Source organism: Mya arenaria, chromosome 14 (genome assembly GCF_026914265.1).
Source record: "Mya arenaria isolate MELC-2E11 chromosome 14, ASM2691426v1".
Taxonomy (NCBI): Eukaryota; Metazoa; Mollusca; class Bivalvia; order Myida; family Myidae; genus Mya; species Mya arenaria.
The window spans coordinates 54,074,434-54,094,074 of record NC_069135.1 but is presented as its reverse complement, the minus strand read 5'-3'; the positions used below and the strand labels follow the sequence as shown (position 1 = coordinate 54,094,074).

At 34.9% G+C, this 19,641-nt stretch overlaps 1 protein-coding gene across 1 annotated transcript; it reads left to right on the top strand.

Moving 5' to 3' along the window:
- Positions 1–327: 327 nt before the first annotated feature.
- Positions 328–15,893, top strand: LOC128217312 (F-actin-capping protein subunit alpha-like). Its single transcript, XM_052924389.1, has 10 exons — positions 328–402; positions 824–887; positions 1,675–1,723; positions 4,709–4,772; positions 5,076–5,146; positions 5,823–6,038; positions 6,861–6,945; positions 8,060–8,131; positions 11,063–11,125; positions 12,092–15,893. The coding sequence occupies exons 1-10, from the start codon at positions 367–369 to the stop codon at positions 12,236–12,238; spliced, it is 867 nt and encodes a 288-aa protein (XP_052780349.1). The 5' UTR covers positions 328–366; the 3' UTR covers positions 12,239–15,893.
- Positions 15,894–19,641: the final 3,748 nt, after the last annotated feature.

Genomic DNA, 19,641 nt, shown 5'->3' with positions numbered 1-19,641 from the left:
CACAGAGGCTAAATAGGTTATAAGAAAAAGCCGGGCGGTCGACGCTACATACTAATTTTTAAGTTTTGCGTTGTGTTTAAACTTAATGGCCCACATGGGGATGAAAGATAATAAAAAAGATGGCAAAGAGTCTAATAGAAAATATAGAAAACGTGGCATGCTTAACTAATGCACAGCGAACACCCGTGTGCACTTGAATTCTGGTTCATAAAGGCATTTTAAGAATTCCACAGGCTACATTTTATGACCAAAATACCATGGGGAAATTATAAACTTCCCGAATAAAAAAATCAGTTGTTTCTAACCATTTTCTTCGTGTTAGTTATAGGAAAACCAGTCTACGCAAAGGCGTGACGAAAATCCAAGATGTCGGACGGCGAAGTAATTTCTGACGGAGAGAAGGTAAATTCGTCGTTTTCTATAATTCTGTGTAGAAATTAATCAATATGAATATTGCGTTCAATTAAACTTACTGTTTTCATGATTATTAATTAGATGTCTTGTCTGTCTCTGACGTGTTTAACGATAATTTTCTCATTAAATGTTGCCTGATCGGAGAAATAAATCACTTCCGGCTTTTGAAATATTGTGTAGCTATTATGATTTATTGAATGAAAACCGACTTTGAATTTTAAGAAGTTATCCTATCCTACGGAACCTGAAGTAGATACGCATTGGTTTGTCATGAAAACATGAAAACTTGTTTCATGTTATACAAAAAGCAACATTTGTATGATGATAAATTGTGGTTTGTCATTTTGTGAACATGAATTCTATAGGAGTGACTCATTTCCATTTGTATATATAATATATCTCTTTGTAGACCAAAATTGCAAGTGACTTCATCTTACATGCACCACCAGGAGAATTTAATGAGGTTTTCACAGGTAGGTTAAATTTTTACACATCTGTCTCGGTATAGTACTCTTACTTTTACAACGTTAACTAGATGTCTTTCTAGCATGAAACAATGTTATGCTCTAATGCGGGGCAGGGGGGCACACAGGCAACTCAAGAGAGCATGTTGTTCTTGACAGACAGGATTTAGAAAAACAAACAAAAAGACAATCAACCAGGAAATAGTCTTGGTGAGATTTTTGTCTTATTCCGGGTGTTTGATTTAGATAATAAAAGTGCACTTTCCTATACAAGTGGCTGCTGCCCTGGAAGGGTGGGGCGCGAGGGGTGGATGGGCAGCAAAATACGTGCATCAAGTTTGTAAAAATGATAGTGCTTTGTTAATAGGTATTTAGATTATATATTCAGGCTTGTCGGCTATAAACTTATGATTATATGAATGTGTATCATTGTTTATCATTTAGGCTTAGTAGAGAAAATCTTTCTCTCTTGGACAAGAAAAAAAAATCTTACTTCATTTTTAAATGCTTTGCTGAAAAAAAAAGATATTTCACTGTTTCTAACTGTAAAAATATAAATTCTATATTTTTCACTGTTCACTGTAATTTAAGCCCGCCCTTAGGCCTAATTCAAATGTCAGAAAAAAAATCGCAATAAAGATTTGTGTGTAAGAACCAGATTTAAGCAATGGTCATGGATTATCAGATCTTTTCAGCATCAAAGTCAAACTTTTGGATGAACAAGCCTTAATTTTAAAATTACTGTTTCGCATAAAATATTTTATAAATCTAATTTTGACCACTGTAATATTTTCAGATGTGAGACTCTTGTTGAATGATGACCAACTGCTGAAAAGTGCTTCTGGGTAAGTTCTTATAAAAAATGTTGGTGCATATGCAAGCTGCTAGTGTTTACAATGTAGTAGCTGCTACAAATTCATTAGTTTGTACACAATTGTTCAAAATTTTGCTGAAAGTGAGGTATTGTGATGACTGCATAAACATAACATTTGCCATAGCTGAAAAACATTTAGGCTATTAACCTTTAGGGTATTTTCATGAAACTAAGTCCACATCATCATGTTGCCAGAGACAATAAGAAAATAGGTAGTAAGGCCCATAACTCTTTATCATCATGTTGCTAGAGAAAACAATAGGTAGTATGGTCAACAACTCTAACAATTCAGTGCTCCAGCTAGCCCGTTTTTCAATGGCGCAGCGCCCGTGCATGCTCTATAAGCACCAATTATCCCGTTAGTGCCCTTTTTACTATTGAAATCATTATAAAAGATCGACAGCCCTTAATCCGCTGTCATAATTTAGACAAATTACGTAATACTTATGATAATAGTGTTCCCGCTAGGTGTCACCATGCCCCCATTGACTGCTTAAAATATGCCGTACTGCCCTTTCATCTTCCCATGTGCCTTGTCCAAGTCATATGACAGCTAATTGTGTATTTGTGTAGTGAGCAGACGACCTGTGTATTCATAATCGGTCATCTTCTAATCCAATAATTAAGAAGAGACAACTAGGGAAACATCGGCAGGAGGCGGAGCTATTGAATGACAGCCAATCAGAATATACATTGAGAATTCGTTCATTTAATGATGAAAAGTTCGTAAAACGCGATAGAAAATGTGAAGCTTTTAAAATAATTGTTAATTGTATTGTACTGACGAAAATCGCTATTTAAACATTGTTGTTTGAAGCAGACGGCCACTGCCGATTTGTAAACATAACAAAGGTGGCGCTAACACAATCAAATACATCACTATTTCAGTAAATATTTTTTTAAAGTTTATTTGTAAAATATTCATGATGAAAATTTCATTGTAACCCACAAATATATGTTGATGCTTTATGTAGTGTCAAAATTCGCCGAAACCGCCATTTTGTCAGAACGAATTTCGGAGTTATTTTATCAATGTTCTATGTTTTATAAGTGATTTTTAAAGCAAGGGCAGTGATTTTTATTGTCATTTTATTCTAAAACATTAGCATATTAAACATTATTTTACCAAAGACAATTAAAAACCAGCCAGGCTGAATGTAACATTCGTACCCAATCCCGATCGTACCAAACTAAGATTCGTCCCCTACATATTTGTTTTTTGTGTATTTATTTATTTGATTGCTTCAAATGTTTAACTGTCTTTGTTTTTTTCTTCATTTTACATGATTTTTTTTTAGAAATATGTGCCATTACACTAAAGAAGACTCCAAACAAGTACAATCATACTACCACAGACAAAAAGACAAATTTTAATTTTGATATTCAAACACACCCTACCAAATTTGGAGAAAAAAACAAACTTTCTTTATTCAAGTCTGGAAATCATGGAAAATGATTTAAATTGAGTATGAAAACAAAACAAATCCTAGGTGGAGACCCCCCCCCCCCCAAAAAAGACAAAAACACCTTGTGACGGGGTGGACCCCTCCCACAACCACCCTCAATCACCCCTACACGACTCATGTAGTTTGCCCTTTTCAAAACTCCACCCTGCCCTTTTCAAATCCTGGCTGGAGCACTGCAATTATTGTGTTATGTCCCAGGTTTGACTAAAAAGACAAAGCATTAGTACATAAATCTTTCAATTTTTTTTATTACTAGAAACTCATTAATTGAAATTAGACTTTTGGATGAACAAGCCCGAATAGTTATACTATTGCTTAGCATCAAATTTTTGAACAACCCCTGCTATATAAAGTTCAGAAATTTAGCATGCCTGGATGACATTTTACCAGCGCAGGGCTTGCAGGCAAGTGTTAATTTCGACCACTTGAAAACAAGCAAGATGGTCACAGAACAACCAACTAGGTCCAGAAAATCTAATAAACAAGAACACAAAACCATTCTATACATTGGTAACATATGTACCAAGTTTCATTTCCATTGAAAAAGAATGGGAATTATGTTTAATGTTATGATAAGTAAAAGCAGACTCTTGAAGTTTGTCTTGTGATTTTGCCAGTATACACAAAAGCCACTTGTAAAAGTGCAAGTGTCTTATACACATGTAGTTCAATTTAAATCCTGGTAAGTGTACATGTTTGAGAGAAATTAAGGAAGTTATTTATTGATAAATGCTGTCATGGCCTGCATTATTTGCCTGTCATTATGATAAATTAATCAATTTGTATCATTTTGTTTCAGTCATAATGTTAAATATGAAAAGAATAATTCTTAATAGAGAGTTGTGAAAAGTTTTTTTAAAGCTTAAAAAAAACTAAGCAAAAAATGTTGTATGAATAACCGTTTGAACCTATAATCTGCAGTCTGGTCTGCTGTTTTAAGTCACATAAGAATGATTAAATAATATCAATCAATGTTCAGTTATATTTGTTTAGTACCTACATGTAAACCGGAACACTTTCGGCAATATTTTTGAAATATTTTTAGTTTGACTTGCACTACAAAGTTCTTCAAAATTTCCCATCAGTGTACTAGGATTCAAGACCAATTGGTTGATATAAATGGTATTTTTCAAGATACTACCAATCTGCATGAAAAGTACTTTATTAACCGCATAGTCAAGGACTGCCATTTTTGGTCATGAGTGTCATATTTTCATTATTTTACAACATATTTGAGTAAATTTCCCGTAATTTTAGACAGTAATGAAGTTGAAAATATATATATATATGTTGGCATTTGTAATGGCTAACAGATGTTATAGTTTGATCCTTTGTGTGGGTTAAATGCCACTAATTGTTGTTTTTTTGTGGGTTACATGCCACTAATTGAGTTTTTGTGAGGGTTACATGCCACTAATTGATCATTTGTGATGGTTACATGCCATATATTGAACTTTTGTGAGGGTTACATGTCGCTAATTCTATTTTAGGTCTTTTGCCCAGTACAATCGAGACCAGTTCACACCTTGTAAAGTGGATGGCTCCGAAGAACAGGTAACCAGTCAGATGTTTATATCAGGAATAGTGTTTCACGTGTGTTTAAAATCCAACTAAAAATGTACTATGTATTGAATATATGTATATATCTATATACTTATTTACAAATTATCCTAATATGGTAGGTCTTGATCTGCATAGTCATGCAAGATTTTGTATGTCTTCTTTTCTCAGCATACCTGCAATAAATTCAACAATGTAAAAAGTGGTCACCACAACCATTTAAATGGTCTAATAATTATGCACACTGAAAGTTGTACAAAATGAGTACATGGTTGAGTTCTTCTTTTTCATCTGCAGTGCTTGATAACGGAGCATGGGGATTTGGGAGAGTCCAGATTTCTAGATCCCCGAACCAAACAGACATTTAGGTAAACCTTTTGTTTTTGTCACCCCGCCCTCTCCCCATAAAAAATCTAAGAAATCAAAATTTACAACAAGTCACTGGTAGATATATTGACCAACCTGTCTTCCTTCTTACTATATGAAAATAAAGGGCTTTCTCTCTCAGCTCTTTGGGATTTAGGGCACAGGCCCTTCAAAAGCTGAAAGGGGAATTATGCTTGAAAAGGGGAATTTAATTTAGATATGAAAAAATCCTTTTCTTAACTACGAATGAAGTGGATGTGAATCCATGTGTCATGTAGACAATAACATTACTAATAAGTGATGACTGGATTCGAATGATAGTATTTTGCGGGCAAAAAGGCATATATTTTGTCTATACTTTATCTGATTTTGATAATTTTGTTTGCCACATAAACTGGGTATCTCAAGGAGAATTTTTAACAACTGGAAATTGATGAAAAATAATTATATTTGAAGGTGGGGTACAGTGCATTCGGCCCCAAAATAGAAAGACATCCTTATACTTCTTGGTCAAAATAACAAGAACAAGTCTGGCTTTGTAAAAAAATTCCAGCAAACCAACTATTCACCAATAAAGGGCTTGCAGTATTGTGATGATTAAAACTGCTGTTTCCAATGCTCCCCTCTCTCCAATATTTGTTTGTATATTTACTTTCTTTTATAATTTGTTACTGACAGATACGACCACTTAAAGAAGGAGGCCCTGGATTTCCAGCCCGCTGACGTTGATCACTCAGCAGAACCCTGGCGGGCCGCAGTGGAATCTGAACTGACCAGTTACCACAAAACCTTTTATAAATATGGTGTCTCATCAACCTACGGAACTAGCTCGGGAGGCAGTGTGACAATCATTGCATGCATTGAGAGCCACCAGTTCCAGCCCAAAAACTTCTGGTTTGTAATGGGTTCAGAATTTTTATCTAGATTTTCCCCCTCATTGGGTCAAATATTTTGCATGAACGCTTCGGGATAAGCTTCGTTGAAAATGACAGCACACTTTTGGATTGTATAACTATTATTTTAGTTAAGACAGTGGTATGACACATTTTCCAGTTCACAAAAAAGAGATTACATAATATACTTAACTTGTCAAAACAATCTAACTTTGTTCATAACTGATTCTTTCTTCAAGATTATCAAATAAAACTTGGTTTACATGTTGCCAAAGACAAACTCATGTATAAAACTTGAATCTTGACCTTGACTGATTAAATGGTTGAAGATTATCACATAAAACTTTGTTTACATGTTGCCAAAGACAGTAAGGACATGTAAAGCAAGGCCCATAACTCTTGCGTTAATTAAGTTGAAACAGGCAAGACCTGGTGTCTGCAGTGCTCCTGATATGTTCATGGATTATAATCTGAAATCTGTGTACAGTAAATAATTTGGGCAATTCAATGGTTTAAAAATTGTTTGAATTCAAATCTAAAATCTGCATTATTTACAGTTAAAAAGAGATTTCAAAAAATAGCCTGCATTATATGGATTGGAAATTGAATGGGTTTTTTTCAATTTATAGTATATTTTTTATTAAGGACACAAATTATAAGACTTGTCAAAATTCAAATTAAGTGCTTGTTTTTGCTTTGTTTTGAAAGCTCATGAACGAAAAGATACTGTATTCAGTTATGTTACATTTGCACAATCATTGATTATTAAAATGCTATAACCTCCCGGCAAAATTCAATGATTAAAGTTACAATCATTCTTCAGGAATGGTAGATGGCGTTCACAGTGGACTGTAACCTTTCCGACATCAGGAGGCAAGACTGACCTTGTAGGATTACTTAAAGTACAGGTATGATATGCTATATGTGTCTTGTTTTCCATGACCGTCAAACAATCGTAAGGCCAAAAAAAATGGTTTGGTTTGGGTTACATTCTTTTGAAAAACAGGTAGGCTTTAGATATAAAAAAAAATTCATTAGGCTATACATGTAATTATATTAGAACGAAGTTGTCATCTTTTTAGAATGGTGTTAAAAGTATTCTGAATAAAGCTTTAAAGGTTTTAATCCACATATTGAAATAGACTAAAAAAAATAATAAAAAAAATAAAATTTTCTTTACCAACTGTCAGACTATAAAAATGGTAGGGACAGCGCCTATTTCGTCGGTAGGGTCGTCGGTAGGCTTTTCCCTACTGTTTTTATTGTCAGTTGGTAAAAAAAATACACATGTATTACAAACACAAACATTTTGAATAATAGACCTTTAAATACTTACTAAAATAAGGCATTTATGGAAAATATTAATTACTGATAACAAAATTGTAACCTTGTATTTAATAGCTGACTACGCACATACATGTACATTAAATGACTGGTTAGTCCTAAAAGATCTACTGTGGTATACTATTGTCTCATAAGGTAGCAAAACCATGTTTACTGCGTCTTTCGTTCAAATTAAACACGACATCTTCATGAGAACCATTGTTTTCAATATTTATTCATCCTTTTCGGTAAATTAAAACAATTGTATTTCTTGTAATGTACATCTTAGTTGGGACTAAGAGTGCAGCTTTAAGTGTTTTTTTAATACGTTGATTAACACTATTAACCCTTCATACAGAAGATTACTTTAGCACCATTCTCCAATGATGAAAATAACGTTCTTAGATAAAGCCTTATTAAAAAAAGAAAAGGATGAAACCCTAACCAAATCATTTTTTGTTTGTTTGGCCTAATTAGAAAAATCTTCCTATATGCATGTGCACATGCGCTCAGGAGTTTGATCTTAATACAATATAATATTTAAAGATGCAATATTACTCCCAAATAAGATTTAACACATTTACTACAATTGTTTTAAAATACCGAAACATCCGCCCCAAGGATATGAGGGCGCTAAAAAGGCCTGGGAAAGGCCTTGTTACAGCATTATGTTATTATTGTCAAACTTTTATCTTGCAGGTGCATTATTACGAAGATGGCAATGTGCAGTTAGTAAGTTCAAAAGACATAAAACAGACCATTAGTACATCAGTAAGTATATTTTGATATTCACACAGCATGAAATGTTTAAAAAATCTGTTTTCCATTAGTCAAATTTTATGCTAATTTAGGCAGTTAAAATGAAGAGGAGATATCAACGATTCTTGCAAAATCAGATTTGGATTGAATGTAAAGGATGCAGAAAAAACTATTAAAGCTGTACTCTCACAGATTGAATGTTTTGCCAACTCTTTTTTTGTCTTGGAAGGAGTCAATTTTTGCAAAAATCCATGGAAACCAGCTTTATAAGACTGCTGACAAAAATAGAATGCAGATTTTTATATTTAAATTCAAAAATTGATGTTTTATGCATTTTTCTTAAACTGCTAGAAATGGGTATTATACGCTGTTATAAAGGTTTTTAGCTCCACTGGCCGAAGGCCATGGAGCTTATGTCGTCACAGATTGTCCGTCGTGAGTGCGTGCGTGCGTGCGTGCGTAAACTTTTACTTTAAACGACATCTCCTCTGAAACTGATAAGCGGATTTTGACAAAACCTCACAGGAATGTTCCTTTGGTGGTCCTTTACCAAAATTGCTCAAATGGTTCCGGTCCATTGCACAATATGGCCGCCAGAGCTAAAAATAGCAAAATCTTTAAACGACATCTCCTCTGAAACGGTTCGGCAGATTTTGATGAAACTTGACAGTAATGTTCCTTGGGTGGTCCTTTATTAAAATTGCTCAAATGGTTCTGGTCCATTGCACAATATGGCAGCCACAGCTAAAAATAGCAAAATCTTTAAACGACATCTCCTCTGAAACGGATAGGCAGATTTTGATGAAACTTGACAGAATTGTTCCTTGGGTGGTCCTTAACCAAAATTGCTCAAATGGTTCCGGTCCGCTGCACATCATGGCTGCCAGGGCAAAAAAATAGAAAAACCTTTAAAGAACATCTTCTCAGAAACCGATGATCAGATTTTGATGAAACTTAACAGAAATGTTCCTTGGATGGTCCTTTATCAAATTTGCTTCAATGGTTTCGGTCCACTGCACAAGATGGCCCCCAGAGGTAAAAATAGAAAAACCTTTAAACGACTTCTCCTCAGAAACCGATGATCGTATTGCAATGAAACTTGACAGAAATGTTACTTGGGTAGTCCTTAACCAAAATAGCCCAAACCGTTCTGGTCTGCTGCACAACATGGGCACCAGAGCTAAGAATAGAAAAAAACGTTAAACTACATCTTCTCAGAAACCGATTATCAGATTTTGATGAAACTTTACATAAATGTTCATCGGGATGCCCTTTAACCAAAATTGCCCAAATGGTTCCGGTCCGCTGCACAACATGGCTGCGAGAGTTAAAAATAGAAAAACATTTAAGGACTTCTCGTCCGCAGTCTTCACGAAAAACATTTTAACCTACTAGCCAGTTGGACTAGCATAATGGCATATTTTACTAGTCCGAATGACAATCTAGTAGTCCGACTATTTTGCCACATTATAAAACTGTATGCTTGAGGTAAATACCTATTTCAGTTGAGCAGCTTGCAGTTTGAGTAAACATTTCTTTATTATGATGCTCATGCAATGATAGGGAGTGACATCCTTCTGTTGGGAATAGTGCTCCTTGTTTTTCAGAACCTATGGGTGCTATGTAAAAACAAAAGGCATCTTGCTTGAATAGACTGTAATAATATCAACATGGTTAGAAAAGAAATGCCATGCTTTAATAGCTTTGATTACATTTTACTACTGAATTACCTCCCTTTAATAGAAAAAAAAATAATGTCTTCATTTTTCACGTATAGCATCTTTAAATAATTTTTAAACAATAATAATTTATGAGTAAACATATAAGCATAAAGTTCTCACAAAAAGATCAATTTAAAAACCTTACATTTATACATAGGAAAGTATATATAGACTGAACATTAATTTTCGTTTAAGTGACATTCTGAAAGTTTATGAAACAGCTATTTTTAGTAACTTAAATGGCCGAAAAGTGTAAGTGAAACACCAAGTCGATTCTATCTCGTCAGTTCTTGTTCAGGTTAGATATTTGCTTCATAATCTATTCAGATTAAATGTTAACCGATGATAAGATTTTGATGAAACTTGACAGAAATGTTCCTTGGGTGGTCATTAACCAAAATTTGTTAAATGGTTCCAGTCCACTGCACACCATGGCTGCCAGAGCTAAAAAATAATAAAAACTTTATACGACTTGTCGTTGAAACCGATGACCTTTTTTCGATAAAACTTGACAGAAATGTTTGTTTGGTGCTCCTTTACTCAAATTGCCCAAATCATTTCGGTCCACTGCACAACATGGCAGCAGCTATTAAAGTAAAAAATTTTTTTAAATAACTTCTCCTCAAAAATTGATGATTGTATTTCTATGAAACTTGACGAAAATGTTCGTTAGGTGGTCTTTGCTTGAACCTTTTGGCCAGTGGAGCACAGGCACTGATGTGCCTCTTGTTGACTCGTGGCTTAACTTTCCTAGACTGGGTTTATAGCATATGTTACCAATTATAATATTGTTAACCGTAAGCTATTAGCTATAAAAACCTAGATCAAATAAGAACCAGCTGTCAGAGCAACTGGCTATAAAATAAAATACATTTATTTTCCAACTATTTTAAACAACCTTTTTTGCAAAACAGTGGGCCCATTTTTCAGAACGTTGTTTAAGTTATGACCTATCAACGTTGTTAACTGGATCTTTGTTAACTTAGCCCAAATATTGGTTAGTGTTTCACAACGGCAAAAACTTGTCGCAAGTAAACATTATCAGGTTTGTTAAATAAAACACATTCAAATTGCATAATTTTTTTTGTCTTGTAATGAAAAGTGTTCGGTATAATAAAAGAAATATAGCACACCACTTCAGCCATATGGCATAATTTTATTATAATGTCTCATGACCCTCAGTGGTGTGTAATTTTTCTTAAGTAATTTATCTGCTTTTCAGAATGAACAACAGTTTGCAAAGGAGTTTGTCAAAGTTGTAGAAAATGCTGAGAAGGAGTACCAGGTTTGTTTTATTAACTTGTCTTGTTTTTCAAGGGAAAAATTGAGGTGTTGTTGTAGCATTGGTTATGTTAGCTTAGGCTTACTTAGGTCAAATGTAATGAGTAAAAGTACTCGTACCATTTTTAGCTCATCTGTAAGTGACCTTCTTATTCAAAATCAATACATACACATGTATTACAAACATAAATTTTGAGTGATAGACCTTTAACTACATACTAAATAATGCATTTATGAAAAATATTATTTACTGATAACAAGATTGTAACCGTGTTTTTAATAGCTGAAAACGCAAAAATATTTAATGATTGGTGAGTGCTTAAAGATTTACGGTGATCTACTATCGTCTCATAAGGTAGAAATACAGTATTTTCTAAATCTTTAAAATTAAACTTGGTATCCATCAGAAGAACCGTTGTTTTCGACATTTATACATCCTTTTTAGTATATTAAAACAATTGTATTAATTGTGGTAAATCTTATTTTGGAGTAAGAGTGCATCTTGGAAGAGAAGGTCATGGTATTGATAATAGCGGGCAACAACTTAAACCTAGGTCATAACTTGATTACCATTCTCGACATTTGTATTAAACTTGGTACAGATGTTGCTGAAGACAATAATCACATGTACAGCAAGGCCCGTAACTGTGGCTTTATTAATTGTAGAATTATGTCCCTTGTTTGTTAATAATGCTTCTTGGTATTTTTGTTGTTGCTGGAAAGGGAATATCTTTCAAGTTAAAGGTACTAGACTCCAGATAGACACCAAAATCGGCAGATACAGTATTTCCGCAAAACAAGACTAGAATTGTCAATACTATTACTTTAACTACAATCTGCCATCGATAACCATTTTATGTTAGATTTTGACAAAGTTCTCTTTTTTCTTGCAGTTGTATCATCTGGTTTCTAGCCCCTTTAAGGTTACTAAAATTTTGCCATTTATTTCATAATCCGATTCTAATTTTAGACTGCCATCACTGAAAACTACATCACAATGCGAGACACGACATTCAAGGCTCTACGACGTCAATTACCCGTCACCCGCTCGAAAATCGACTGGAACAAAATTCTAGGTTACAAAGTGGGCACAGCCCTATCTGCGCAAAATAAGTAGTGATTTGTATGTGGACATGACATATTCTGTAAATTTTGGTATCTTGTAAAATAGTATAGATGTTTAATATGTTTATTAACTATTATTCGTGATGGTCAGACTAAGTGTGTGACTGTTAGAGTGAGAGAGCAAGGTAAAAGTGATACTTTCTTTTATAGGGAAAAATACTGGACCAAACTGTGAAAACCTATCAATAAAAAATATGTTTTTCCCCAACTGGGGGTGGGGAAGGGAGGCATACCATGAGATTAATATTCACTTCAAATGGTGTTGTCCAACTGTTGCCCCTTAAGGAGGGAAATTTGTCAAAATACCAGGTTGAAGGCGTTCATGTTTTAAAAAATCCGACCAATCTGAAGGGCTTATCAGGCATTTCAAAATCTCACCTATCGGGAATCGCCATCTGCCTAAAGACCAAAATATTCCTGCAGCTTCCCAGTTGGGCAATGTACTGATAGGCAAATAATCATATACATCACTAAGGTATTGGTGCAAAAGAGTAAATTTGTTAGAAATTTTTTGATTGTAAAATATTGATCAAAATAACTTAATGAACCTTTATTTCAGCATTGTCTCATTAAGAGAGAAAATGGCTGATTTCATTACAACAAGGTCTTGTCATAATAAAAGGATCAAGAATGTTTGTTTAAAAATGGTTAAGTTTTATACTTTAATTGATAGTAAGATAGTTAATATTAAAAAGGGGCTGTAAAATAATTAACCTACCAGTAATTATGGGCCGTAAAATAATTTACCTACCAGTAATTATGGGCCGTAAAATAATTAACCTACCAGTAATTATGGGCCGTAAAATAATTGACCTGTACCAGTAATCATAAAGCGATTTATTGGACTGGTATATGAAAACAAAACATTTAAATGGTTTCTGAAAGACATATTAACTGGACTGGTTTCTGAGAGACTCATTTAATGGACTGGTTTCTGAGAGACTCAATTGTTGGACTGGTTTATGAGAGACAAATACATTGGACTGGTTTTGACAGTCGCTGAAACGGGCAAACATCATTCCTCAATAATTTATGTTTTCAATTTTTGTTGTGAGCATTTTGGAGGATAGCTGTATTTTGTTCTGTTGTCAAGATGATTCTTGCCATCTTTGTGTAGGCTTTTTCTTGTATTTTAAGTTAGCTTTCGTGTAAATGATCTTTAAGGAATATATGTTTTTTGGACTTTTGTTAATTTGCATTTTTTTGCAGGTTCTTTTTTTTTAATGAAAAACAATATTTTCGTTTGTTAAGTGTTGTTTTGAAAGGGGAAAAAAGGACATCAGTAGGTTCCAAACAGAACATAAGTTACTGAAATACAAATTCTTCCACTCAAGAAAAGTAGATCCTTACATTTGGCCATTCCTGAAATCCTTATCATGTACACTGGGGGCAAAGAGAAGAAAGTACCCATGTAAAAAATACAGTCCTGCTATATTTTGTTTAACTTAGATGGAAAAATAACATCTACCATGGCTGCTCATGTAGAATAGGTTCATTCCAACCCTTGCTCAAGGTATTCTGCAAAACTGTGTTCTTTAAACCTTGTTTCTGCAAAACACTGTATGCTTGGGTTGGCATGAACCTGTCTTACAATCTCGGCCATGGAAGATACTTACATTCTTATATTAGGTGAATGAAATTCATATCTGTTGGAAGATCATTAATTTTGATTGAACTGTCGTAAAACAACTCTTTGTTTATAATGCAGCATAATTTTTCATAAGAATTCCAATAAATGTCTGATTGCTATGGATATTAAGTCTTATGAATAAATTAACATGCCTTGTGCCAAACATGAAATATAATGTTTGCCAAATGAATAGGCATAATCCTACAGTGTGTGTATACCACATGATAAATTGCGTCATAAATGCTAGGGCAGAAGGCAATATTTGCCCTGAATGAACACTTTAAACAAAGATAACTTAACAATTTCTTTACCATTTTAAATGAAACGTACAGAGCCCCGCCTTCGGTCTTTTACCAGACTTTGATTAAGAGTTTAGTTTCTGAAAACACTTTGACAAACCACTGCCTCATGGAACATAATGATTGTCAAAACATTAGTTTGGAAACAGGTTTGTCGAAAAAATTTAGTAAACTAATCAAACTCCGCTAATGAAACAAAGGCGGGGCTATTTAAGCGGAATAGACAGCCCTTTATTTCATTTAAAATGGTGAAGAAAAAGAAAAGTTATCTTGGTTTTAAGTCTTCATTTTAAGCAAAAGGTTGCCTTCTGACGTAGCATATATGATGTAATTTATCACGTGGTATACACACACTGTCCTATATAAGAAACGATGATCAGGGTTTTAAACTTTCTGATTGCTACAATGAAACTTGATGGCATTGTAAATGTTGATAAATGTGCTGGCTAATGTTTAATGAATACTAAAAACATTATAGGGCCCTGCAGAAATCTGAATGTAATCATATCATAAGAGAGAGAATTTCAGTTAAATGAACAAATTTTACTTGCAGAATCAAATAAACTCATTTTCTGAAAAATGTCAATTTTAATATTTTATTGTATGATTTTTGCATCTCTGAGTCCCGAACACGTCTTAGAAAAGGTTAATTCACGTTGTCTAAGATAAATAAGGAGGTTTTTTTTAGGAGTTCGTAAATCATTATTTTAGGGACTGCCAAATGTCAATTAGCAGAAAATTAATTTCTGTTCAATAGGTGACTTTGCAAGATGATTGTGTAGTTCAAGTTAATTTATTTGAACTTTTTTTCGTCGATTAATATATCAAATTTCATTATAATAATACTTGATTTTCCCTATACTAATATTATTCTTACAAGCAATGTAGATTTAGTTAGAATTTTAGAAGCCCAAAATAATATATAATAAACCAATTTGTATTTCTTTATTCTACTCCTTTTTTGAGTGTCCTTAGGATGTCACTTTCAATACTCTATAATTCTACATAATATAAACTATGTAAAAAAGAATTTTATAGATAGTGTTATATCGGTAGTTCATTATAAATAATTCATACTGATGTGAATTAGTACTGTGTTTAGTTGATATCAAAGCAATCTTGTAACTAATGAATTTTATGCAGCGTTAGTTTATGATTTTGCAAATTAGAAGGTACGATAATTTTTTCATCAGATATTAAAGTTTTGTAAATACAGGGAAACGACCCCAAATATAAGCGGTGTTAATATTTCAATATGGTGCATTTATTTGGCTTTTAAATTTTAAATGTGTTTATGTTTCTCCTTAAGAATTAGCGTTTATGGAAATATTAATAAACAGCTATGCTCACAATATTTATTTGATTTTGGGGTATTTACTGGCAATATGAAAATGAGCTAAATATAGAAATTCATGTTATTTTCTGGCAATATGAAGAAGTGCTAAATATAGAATTTCATATTATTGGCTGGCAATATGTAAATGAGCTAAATATAAAACTGCATCTTTAGGGGTCAACAATTCTGCACAGTGCCTTGCATTATGTTGGCACAGTTTGTTTTTTCTTTATTACAGAACATACCCCACTCTTGTAAAAATGGTTATAATTGTATTGATTTTTGCATGGAATGAGTTTTGAAGCATTTGATTGGTGTAATACTTGACTTTTAAGCTATTATTATTGAAATATATGCAAAACATACATTCACATGTATATTACTTATATTCTTGTTTTCTTTTATCCACTCCTGTGAAAATTACAAGATGTAGTTAAATACATTTTCGCACGGCCCATTTTCCCAGGTATCCCAGAATATCCCCGGACCTGGGGGGGGGGGGGCTTGGTTACAATTGACTGGTGCACAAACTGACATGTCTAAACGTAATGTGATTTACAATGATTATGAAGAAAGTTATGGTAACTTGAGGTTGGTTTTGTGTTGTGGGGGAAACGGAGTAGCGGGAGAATACCCACTTACCCGGCTTATTGGCCCTTAACCAAACTCCCATGCCCAAGGCCGCGAGAATCAAACTCGGGTCGTCTGGCTGAGACAGCTTTAACCTGACAACTAACAACCCCATTATTGCTGTTTGTTAATCATTTCACATAAAACCAGTGTTTACACCCGTGCGTAAGCCAATTGGATCACCAGAAAATTTCTGATTGTTAAGATGCTTCATGTGAAAACGACCCAAGTGTTATTTAGTCATTCATTGGTGTTTAAGCTCTACTGGTCAAGGGCATGAAGAGCTGTCCTTTTCTGTGTCTTTGAACAATTGCATGTGAAAGCGATACAGTTTTTTATAGTATCTTGGTAAAAATAATGCGGTAGCTAGACAACAATGAGAGTTTGTTTCCTTATTTGAACCAGTCTGAGTCAGATCCGCCAATGCATGACTGGATTTTGACGTTTGAAATGGTTCAATATTTTCTAAGGGAGACAACTTTGTACAGAGAGTTGTGTGTTATCGTAGTAGTTCTTTCCCTTTGAAAGGAAGTTCAGTGTAGAACTTATTTATGCCAGTAGGCAAAGGCCCTCTTGGGCTTCTTCTTAATGTAGGTTGTTCAGCTGTCCACATGCACGATATCTAGTATATGGACATTCCCGCCAATACTAAGGTAGTTTTGAGCCCACCTGAGCACAAAGTGCTCGAGGTGAGCTATTGTGATCGCCCTGTGTCCGTCGTCGTTTGTCGTCAAAAATTTGACTGTTAACACTCTATAGAGGTCACAATTTGGGCACAATCTTAATGAAACTTGATTGTTACCCTCAATAAAATCTTGGACGAGTTCGATATTGGGTCATCTAGGGTTAACCAGGTCAAAATTAAAGGCAAAGCTTGTTAACACTATAGAGGTCACATTTATGACAGTATCTTCAGGTAACTTGGTCAAAATGTTAATATTAATAATCTGTAGGTCAAGTTCGAATCTGGGTCAAGTGCGGTCAAAAAATAGGTCATCAGGTCAAATTGATGGAAAAGCTTGTTAACACTCTAGACGTCAAATTTATGACTGTATGTTCATGGAACTTGATCAGAATGTTATTCTTGATGATCTTTAGGAAGAGCTTGAAACTGGGTAATCAGAGGTCAAAACCAGGCCACTAGGTCAAATCATAGAAACACCTTGTAAACACTGTAGAGGTTACATTCTCTCTTTGATCACCATGAAACTATGTCAGAATGTATGTGTTTATGAAGTCTATGTCAAGTTTGAAACTGGGTAACCAGAGTTCAAAAACTAGGTCACAAAGTCAAATCATAGAAAACATTGTTAAAACACTGTTGAGGCCATATTTTCTACTTCATCTATATGAAACCTGGTCAGAATGTACTTATTACAGTAAGGTAATTGAACTGGATCAGGTGAGCGATACAGGGCCCTCTTGTTTAGCTTTGATTTTGAATGAGAGCGTCGCTTTAAATAACCAAAAATGCAATGAAAACTAATAGCTACTCAAACATTTTATTCAAACTACGTTCAGAGTGTATTACATGAACTTGGTTTTATTGTAATTATTGCGAGTATACTTGAGTGTGCGTAGTGTGCATATAAAAGTCCCAAAACTCACATAGAATCATCGAGCCTATAAGTTTTTAGGTCCTAGCTACGCCCCTGCTGAGTAAGAATTTCTGATGCGCCTTTTCACCGCATTCTCGGCACCCAGGCGTATCATTACCTACAAGTATACGATATCATATAGGTTATGATACGCCGGGTGCCAAAAAGGTTATGATACGGTGGGGTGCCAAAAAGGTTATGATACGCTGGGGTGCCGAAAAGGTTATGATACGCTGGGGTGCCGAGGATGTGTCACCGAAGTGCAACAAGCATTTATGTTGTGTATAGTTCTTATCATTCGTGTGTTGGCTACCTGCACAAGGTTAACGTTCTAGTTTATCCTCTAGCTCCTTATTGCACGCTTAAGCTCCGCCTACTGCCATTAACTGTTCTAATATGGAAGACAATGTATATACGAACACGAAAAACACCTAAACGGTACAATATTTTTATAACATAATTTGACTAGAAGGAAAGGTAACTGTGATTGACCGAGCAACAGCTATTCCGCGTTCCTTCCCTTGAAAATGACATTTAGCGCAAACTTAGTACAAACTTTATGATTTAATAGCCAATTGATATGTTTACTCTTGAATATTTAATAAAGTTTTTTTTATATAACGCCAGACTATTTTCTTGGTTGAATACGATACATCTTTTTGTTGTTAAGATTCTTTAAGCATAACTGATACAAGCCGTTTTGATAACCGCAAACAATTTTGGCTCCAAACAAAGGCAGGAATTCTGAACATCAAACATGTTGTAGAAATGCCAGTTTATTATTATCCTTCACGTCAGTCAAAGACGAACGCTTTCTAAAATACTTTATTTTAATGCTGCACTCTCACAGATTGAACGTTTTGACAATTTTTTTATGAAACTCTGCGATGATCTTTTGTCAGCAGACTTTCACCGCTAGTTTGCAGATATTTACGCAAAAAATTGCTAATTCTAAGACAAAAAGATAAAAAAGTTGGAAAAACGGTAAATCTGTGAGAGTTACCACTAGACCACGGATACGCCGCAGTACGTACATTTGTGGCAATGATGGTAGAGTTATGCACCTTTTTTACCCTAAAGTAACAGACGAGCGGTGTCGTCCTCTCCGCGTTGCTCTTGTCTAATTTCCATATACCGGACTACTAAGAAACAAGATTAAATAGGATTTCAGATGTAGTTCAATACGTTTGGCAATGAATTTCAAGATTTTGCGTTCTTTTATCCTCTTAATAATGCACCAGTCAGTTGTAACAACAGCCCCCCCCCCCCACCTTCCCCACCACCACCACCAGGTCAGAGGAATAGCGGTGACTTGTGTTTTGAAAGTAGCGGTCCAGCAAAGCCCGGGTAAAATCCCCGCCCTGCAGGGGACGAACATATGGTAAAATCCCCGCCAAATGCCCCCGCACCCCAGGGACCCTAGATAAGGCCCATTCCCCGCTATATTTGGCACGAAGACAAAACCACCGCATTCACCCAGCACTGCAGGGCCACTTGGAAGGTGAAAACATGGCCCATTTTCCCGGCTATTTCCGGTATACCCCCGGACCTGGGGGGGGGGGGGGGCTTGGTTACAATTACTGGTGCATAAACTGACTGACGAGCGCTGTTGTTAGCTGGACGCGTTGCTCTTGTTTTGACGTATAAGGCTGAAAGCTAAGAAACAAGGGTTTTTTTGCAAATTTTAGATATATACAGTCGAACCCCGTTCGCTCGAGGGACCGGCTGAAATAACTCGAGCCTCGGGGAGTTCGAGCCATGCGGGAATGCTTACATTCCGTATAAAAAATCGGCCCTTTTGATCCAGCTCGAGCCAACGAGGAAATCGAGCCAAGCGAGTTCGAGCCAACGAGGTTCGACTGTAGTTACATTCATACGTGTAGACGTTTATTTCAAGTAATT